General features: G+C 36.3%; 1 protein-coding gene across 1 annotated transcript; it reads right to left on the bottom strand.

Annotated features, from left to right (window-relative positions):
• Positions 1 to 642: 642 nt before the first annotated feature.
• LOC104403023 (aminoacyl tRNA synthase complex-interacting multifunctional protein 1-like) lies at positions 643 to 4,352 on the bottom strand. The gene is made up of 2 exons (XM_010011056.1): positions 4,184 to 4,352; positions 643 to 809 (listed from the first exon to the last, which is right to left on the bottom strand). The coding sequence occupies exons 1-2, from the start codon at positions 4,350 to 4,352 to the stop codon at positions 643 to 645; spliced, it is 336 nt and encodes a 111-aa protein (XP_010009358.1).
• Positions 4,353 to 8,225: the final 3,873 nt, after the last annotated feature.

Below are 8,225 nucleotides of genomic sequence, written 5' to 3'. Positions count from 1 at the left end.
GGAAGAAGTTCTTCACAGTGAGGGTGGTGAGGCACTAGAATAGGTTGCCCAAGGAAGTTGTGAATGCTCCAACCCTGGCGGTGTTCAAGGCCAGGCTGGACAGAGCCTTGGGTGACATAGTTTAGTGTGTGGTGTCCCTGCTCATGGCAGGGGGGTTGGAACTAGATGATCTTAAGGTCTTTTCCAACCCTAACTATTCTATGATTCTATTAAAAGGTAACAAGAAGAACGAAAACAAGTGTGGTCTTTACTGACCTGCACCTCTTGAAGAGCAGTTAGCCCACCAGGGACATGGCAGAAATTTTTCTTTATTGAGATGCTCTTGCTCCATAAATCATCTAAACATCTAAACCTTTTAGCTGTCCAGAAAATATGTTTGCCTGCCTACAGTTCTACCATGAACAAGCCTTGGCGATGAAGTCTTGAGCACTGAGTGGTTCATGACTGTTGACAATCCTTAACCTCAAAGACAATAAGCATGGTGAATGAGTGAAGTGTGAAAGTGTTGGAGGCATAACACATTCTGTACCCTCTGAAAGAGCAGTCAAACAAAAAGGGTATTAGCCATGCATTTCATGTTTTTTATTGTGCTTGCACTACTTTCCATCTCAACATCTGAAAAAGCTTATAACAACCATTTATTTATTTAATTCCACTGTTTGCCATGGTCTCTGCCCTGCAGACTCCTTTCCCTTTCACTTCAAATGGAACTCCTTTGTATGTAGCAACACACTGGTCACTGGTATGAAGATCAGGTTGGATTTGCTCCCAAATCTTCTTCTTGGGATTAAGTTCCTTCTCAGGATCTCCTGTTTCAAAACAAAGAGTAACCTAATAGCACACAACACAGAAGGCAGAGAAAGAGATCTATGTATGTAGGCTGTCACAAATGTGTACATAACATCACCACACACACTTTTAAGTGGGGGGAAAAAATTCCCAAACACTACCTACAATTCTCAAAATAAATACTTTTAACTGGAACCAGGGATAGTCTATGAAATACCTCCAGAGCATATCTCAAAATGCTGATTTTTCAGGAGAAAAAGGGGTTTAAGTAACCGACTACAAATACTGTCAAAAGGAAGAAACCAAACCATTTCTAGTTGTTGGTTTACACAATTTACTAGAGATGAAAAGGGTTCCTAAGAATTAAGCAGATGTGGACCACAGAAATACGCTACTTACCTGTGTTGACACAGGTTTGCCAACATCTTAAATTTAGGAATGAATCAATTTTCATAAGCAATTAAGTGCATTTGGCAGGTGCCCTTAGAGTGGAGAAATATTGAGCTTAAAGAAAAATAGTCCAAAATTAGGATACTGACACCATTTTCAACACTGCTTCTTCTACTTTTTGTACTATTTGATGACAAGTTCTGGTGCTTAAAGTATCAGAAGCATTAGCAATCAGCTTGTATTATTTCAGCAATTATGGCCTCAGTCTCTGTAAGTCTCAGTTCCCCGTTCCTGTGTGCACACTGTGATAAACTATGTAGGCCCTAGAAGCATTGACAGTTTAACTACATTAGCAAATCTAATTATTTAAGACTCTCTAACGACCACAAGCCAACTATAAGGCTACAGGGACTTTATCGTATGTGTTTCTAGTAGCTGGTTGAAATTCATTACTTCTTGGTGTATTCCTGACTGGATGACCAACAGATGGTCAAATGAACGATTCTCATTCCTCCTGTTTTATTGTTTTTCTCCTTCAGATATTTCCAATGGTTCAATCTACTCATATTCTCAATGCCTGCAAAAGTAAGTTACTTCTGCCTGTAGAGAGGTCTAACTTCTGTAACTTCTGTATCTGTAACTGTGTAAGAGAAGTGGACCAGACCAGATTTCTCTGTTAAGTAAGCTAGCCTTGCCAGAGCAAAACTCAGTAATGCAGTTATTTCACAACCACAGTGCACTTAATATTTAAAAGAAAAATCAGTAATACCATTAAAAAATTAAACATTTAGAGCTAATTGTGCATTTTCACAAAAGTAAAAATCCTGCTTAATGCTCAAGTTCATAAATAAAGACAGACTTGGACTTAGACCAAAGTGAATGCATACAAACTAACAAAATCATTAAACACAATGTTAAATGATCTGTGCATTTCCTTCCCCCTCCTTAAATATAAAAAGCAAGCAGATTTTTTTTTAGTAAGAAAAAACCTCTGACTTTTATTATAAAAACCATGCTTTGGCTGTTTCTTTGGAATCCTATGTCAAGCTCCCTTGGGATCTGTGGTGGGCTCATATTAGATTAGAATAGGCACCAATTTTAAATATTACCAGAGCTTTATGCTGTGCATTTGCCTATGAATTCTCCTCATTGCATTCCTTCTTCCCAGAAAATATTCTTTAGAAGGGTTTCTATAAATAAATTGAAACTTGTACAGGCTTAATAAGCTTCTCACTCTCTTTACATAAAAAGAACCAAATAAGAGGTCCCAAATTTTGTTAAACATGTCATTCAGTCTGGCAGTTTAAATATTACAAAAGAATTTCTCATAATAAACAAGAAATCTCTCCATTTTGTAACAGCTCAATAGCTATTGAAAGAATGTGTAAGAAGGGGCAAAAAGATGGGGTGATGCGTGTGACCTTATGAAAAATTAATACTCTTAGCTGCTGTGGATTGTGACTATACAACTGAAGGAAAGCATCCATCCACCAAAGCTTTGATTAAAGAAACTGATAAATACAGGCTAACCACTGCACTCCACTTTTTGCACTTTTTATTTTTCTAAAGAGATAGTTATTACTAAACTGCCAGGGTTTCTTAGCCCAGAATCATTACTTTATTACATAACTTGACAGATTTGTGGGTCCTGTGATATTTTTGCACTGAAGTGCAAAAATTGTCAAAGTGTCAATTATACTGCTATTAGAAAGAAGATTTGGCAGTTAGCTGTGAAAACTCCAAGAATTATTGCTGTCTTACTGTGTGGGAGGGTATAGTACTTACGGACATACAATGGAATAATTTTTTAATGGCTTATAAATTGGACCACTTTAGGAGGACAGAAATTTGGTGAAGTTCTTAATACAAATAAAGGTCCAACAGATCTTGAAGATTCATGTACTAGAGTATAAGATGGTGTCAAGTTCACTTAAGGGCAACATCAAACAAACAGAAAAGGACACTCCTCCAGACAACAGCATTTCTTATCAAATCACTTGCCTATAAACACTCAAGATAGCTCTAGGAAAACTCTCAAGTCTTTGCAGAAAAAAGTCCAATTGCTTTGAATCAAGACACCATGTGTTTACTTTGACTAAAAGGACCAAGGAAAATTAGCCTGTATCTCATGAATATTTTTTATGGTGGAGAGAGAAGGTGTAAAAATAACTTGATTCCAAGCTGCTTGATACACAGCTGCATGTGTTTTAGAGTTGCTTTGTTGTTGCTGCTGCTGCTTCTGTTGCTTTCATGTTGTTGCTGCTGCTGCTTCATAGGCTTTCATACTTCAAACTAAAATAAGAGCCAGCTGTTCTTTCAATTTTCATTTCAAGGACTTAAAATGAATCTTTATGCTTTAGAATAACTTGATCAGAATGTAAATGTTTAATTACAAATATTGAAATTAAATGACATCTGACACAGCAAGGATTCTACCCGCCTCATTACAGTACCACGAAGTGCCAGATTGCCTTCGAGGAGATACCAAACCAATCAGAAGTTGATAATCACTTGGATGAGAAGGTAAGTAGCAACAATCTTGGTCTCTAGCTAAAACAAAGCAAACAAAAAAAACCCAAACCAAAGAAACAAACAAACAAAAAAAAAAAAACCAAAACCCAAAAACCCAACCCAAAACACTAAAACAAAACCAACCAACCAACCAAAAAAAAACCCCAAAAAATCAAACCCCAAACCCCCCGTGAACAAAACCTAATGATCTGTATTAGTATCTTAGTTTACAAAGCCAGTATGCAAAAGACAAGCATGCAATAAAAAGTTAAGTTACTTCCCTGTATTTTCCAAGATTTGGCAGGTGACTAAGTATTTTCAATCCTTTATTTGTACAATTTTAATATGCTGCTAATAAAATAGTTTGAATATAACTAAACAAGTAAATTTAAAAAAAAAAAATGCAACCAGCTTTAAAATACTGTTTTATCTGCTTCAGCACTGACGTCACGTTGCATGCTCATTTCCTCCACTTTCCCAAATACCTACTTACCAGGAAAACCATCAAAAGTGATTCTATCTCCAGGTACTGCCCCGGGTGGGGGAGTCAGAATTTCCACTTTTTCTGGGGAGCTGGCACACATCACCATTGCTTGAGATACTACCCCTCTCATCTTTGCAGGCTTCAAGTTACAGAGTAGTATTGCCATTCGATTCTGCATCTTGGGGGAGGAAAACAGAAGGATGTGAGAAGTTAAGTGTCACATGCTTTTGGGGATTCCAGTTGTTTCATTACAGCAAAAGAACTACAATGAAGATACCTTAATATGGACATGAATCATACAGGAACAGATGCGCGATTTTAATGCCTGAATACCAGAAACAACATTTAAACCACTTGAGAGTTAGCCAGGGAATAAGGGAGTAATTGCTGAATTGTGACATACTTACGGAAATACAAAATATGCAATTCAAAAATCCCCAAACCAGGCAATGCATTTCACCCACATTCCACCTTTACTCACTCTAGATCAGCATTTCAGTCTACTTTCAATAGAGGACTATTAACCAAGCAATTTCCATTTAATATTAATAGTAAAAACAAACAAACAAACAAACAAACAAACAAAACCCCCAACCCAAAACCCATCCTACAAATTAGACTACCTCACGGATAAAAATTTCAAACTCTGTACTGGAAACATATAGGAGTTTTACATAATCAGCTCACTTGAAGCTTAAATTTTACTTGTTTAACCCAAATGCTTTGAATTTTTTTTTAGCCACTAAATATGGCTGCATGTACTGTGCATTGCAGTTTGTTAGAACAAAATTGTAAAACTAGTTTTCTTCCTTTTTTGTTTTATTTTAATAAAAATAATAAACCAGAGAAAACATACTTGGTTAGGGGAAACTACCACACTTAGGCCTAGAAAACACCACCTTTTCAAACTGAATAAAATTTAAACCTAGAACAATCTTAAGAGACAGACAGAAAGTAAGAAGCCTTATTTCCCATACTCCTACTACTCATCTCTCTATTTTTGTATTTTGTTCTTTCTTCATTACAAAATAAACTTTAAACAGAACTGAAGGATTAATACTTGATCATATGAGTTTTATTCAGTATTCTGATTACAGCATATTTTCTAAGTAGAACAATTTAAAAAGAAAAAATATAAATATCCAAAATGAAGCAGTTATAATGAAAAGTTGATCTTGCATAAGCTCTAAGGAAGCCCATTGTCTGAAAATTCCTTCAGTTACTGCTACGTAATCGCCCAAATCACAAGAAAAGGCTATGTCAGTGCAAATTGTAGATATTATCTAGCACTGAATAAAAATTAGCAAATGGATAAATAGAAGAAACAAGATTTCTGCATTTGGTACTCAATTTTAGTTTGGACTAACTGGAAAAAATTCCAAACTCCCAAGCATTGCTTTTTTTATCACAGATTATACAATTGACAAAACCAGACTGTATTAATACAGAAATGGAGATCATCATCTTCAGCAAACTAACAGGAGAGAAAACCAACCTAGCATCACATCAGTCCCTCCTCTCCAATTAGTGGCCCCAATGCTTATATATATTGCATGATATTGTTGTATAAGTTGATTATTACTACAAAATTAAGAACTATTTATCAACATTATTCAAAGATACACATTATTCCATCACTTTTACTAGGAAGTATCTTCAAATGCTTTTGAAAAACTGCTCTAAACAAAGATTCACATTGATTTCACAAATTAATGGTAAGAAACCCACAAGGTTAAATAAATATTTTTATAAAACAAAAAGAAAATCCCACCCCAAGATGTTCAGCCAAAACCAGAACACTGCTATTTGAAGGGTGTTTTTTTCCTTTTTATTATAAATGGTTCAATTTTTAACTACTCTTCAGATAAATGACAACTCCCTAAGTATAGAGAAAAAAAAGAAATTAGACCTAAACAAATGCTTCCTAACAATGCAAAAGTTTTCAGTTGTTGTGGGTTTCCAGAAAACACAGCCTTGACTACAAACCCCTCTGTATTCAGGCATTCCTTCTGTCAAGGAAGTTGCTCGGGTGTCATTCCATCTGCACTGCTCTTAAGAGACCTTTATACAGTAAATGATAAATTAAACCTGAAAAGTGTCAGCTACAAAGAGTCAGATCCAGTAATTCTACTGATGACCACTCTCTGTAACCACACAGATTAGAGAAACATATAAATGACCTAGTTTTTCAAAGCTAACTATAAAAGTAAATTGGGGAGGTTCCTGGCAGATAGGTAAGATTGGGCAGAAAAGAACAAAGAAGAAACCTGTCTCCCATTATGTGAAAAGTTCTATCAGAAATACAGGGCGTTACTGAAAGGAGCTGAAGGTGACACAGATAGAGAGCGTTTCCTTCTGCATAACTCTTACTGTCCAGTAAAGCAAATTCTGGTTAAGAACTATAGGGCAAATCTCTGCACTTAAAAGGAAACAAACAGAAGCAAGTCTATGTCTAGAGGGAACTGATAAGGCTTTGATAGCTCAGGGTGTGTTTGATACATAAATAAACTGAGACTAAGCAAAGGATATTCAAATGCTATTTCCTTGTAGAAACAGTAACAACCTCTGCTGGCCTTCCAAAGAGCCTTTTGTTTCAGAAATCCTGGAACTCCAAACCTGACAACTCAACTAGTGATAAACTCATTTAGTTTCAGCAAAAATGTTAGTTGTGACAGTTTCTAAGGCTGGACACCCAGGTACTTCACCAACACCAATGCCAACACCAACAAAAAGCCCTCCTCAATCTATCATATTCTTGTCTGTATCTTAAATTTGCCAGCCCAGCAAATGTAACTTACAATCATTTTTTGTGAGAGGATGCATCACAGCTGTATCTGTTAGGAAGTGTATAGTCTCATTTTTATACCAGAAACTTTTCCTTTCTATTTAAATGGCTTCATCTTTTTTCTTTCTAGATCAGTATTTAAGGGTTGATCTTGTCCACCCAGGAATTAGCAAATGGTACTGGAATTTACACTTCTTTTTCTTAGAATGGTAATTATATTCTTTATACATACTCTTGATCTTCTGATTTTCCTTGTCTAGTCGGCACGGAAAACATGTTTCTATAAATCATAAAGAACTGCGACCACAGCATGACTCTAAACGTATTGACACATTCTGTGTAATATAAGACACCTTTCTTAAACCATTTTTCCTCTGCTTTTGTAGCATTAGGCTTCAAGGCTATATTAAATGCTACTGTGTTTCTTTTCAGATATGAAACAAATAGAAATCTGTGTAACCAAGCTTGTGACTTGGAAGTTATGTTTGCTGGCAATACTTCAAGATTACATTTTTATTTTAGAGAAACCCTCTCCCTAGAGGGTTCATGGAAGGGAAGAATTGTTCTGATGATGACCTCTTCTCTTCTTGCTAGGTTTAAGATACATGCCCTGCATTCTCATCCTTCACTTTAGACCACTGGCATGAGCATCTCCTAGGTTAAAGGGGATTTCATGAGGCAAAAAAAAGCAATACTTGAGAATGGTCTGTATTTCAAGAGTAATTGCCTGAGACAGGTATTGATGCTAGCAGCACACAGAGATCCACTTCAAAAAGCCAGATGTAGTGGCAGAAAAGCTGTATATTCATGCTGACATTTCAGAATGTTCTCCAGTTGTCCCCAGCTGCTGCTCAAAGAGCCAGTATTAGCATGGTCCACCTCATGCTTCAGTTCCACATCCCTGTTACCATCTATAAACGATAATTGGGAGTGCAACTTCTGACTTGGCTTCACCACCACCAGTGGTGCACAAAAACACAATGTATGACATATAAAGTGGGCATGCAAGAAGTTTTCACACCCATAAATAACTTGCACTGCATACTGAAATGTTAATTGAGATATACACTGTGCTGTTTAAGTAAAATCAGATGGCACAAATACAACAAACACTGCTAAATTAGAACATCAAACACTGCAATCATAAATAGCTGAATGTTTGCTGAATTACACTCCTAGTCCTTGATCTTTTATACAATCATAGAATAGTTAGGGTTGGAAAGGACCTTAAGATCATCTAGTTCCAACCCCCCTGCCATGAGCAGG

Source organism: Nestor notabilis, unplaced genomic scaffold (genome assembly GCF_000696875.1).
Source record: "Nestor notabilis isolate BGI_N333 unplaced genomic scaffold, ASM69687v1 scaffold33673, whole genome shotgun sequence".
Lineage (NCBI taxonomy): Eukaryota > Metazoa > Chordata > Aves > Psittaciformes > Psittacidae > Nestor > Nestor notabilis.
Note: the sequence above shows the minus strand (reverse complement) of the source record. Positions and strands in the feature narration are given on the sequence as shown.

Excerpts from the sequence above, each read along its gene's own strand:
- LOC104403023 (XM_010011056.1), bottom strand. The coding sequence starts at position 4,352 with ATGCAGAATCGAATGGCAATACTACTCTGTAACTTGAAGCCTGCAAAG. Across the intron at positions 810-4,183 it reads CACTTTTGATGGTTTTCCTG|GAGATCCTGAGAAGGAACTT; the intron begins GTAAGTAGGTAT and ends GTTTTGAAACAG.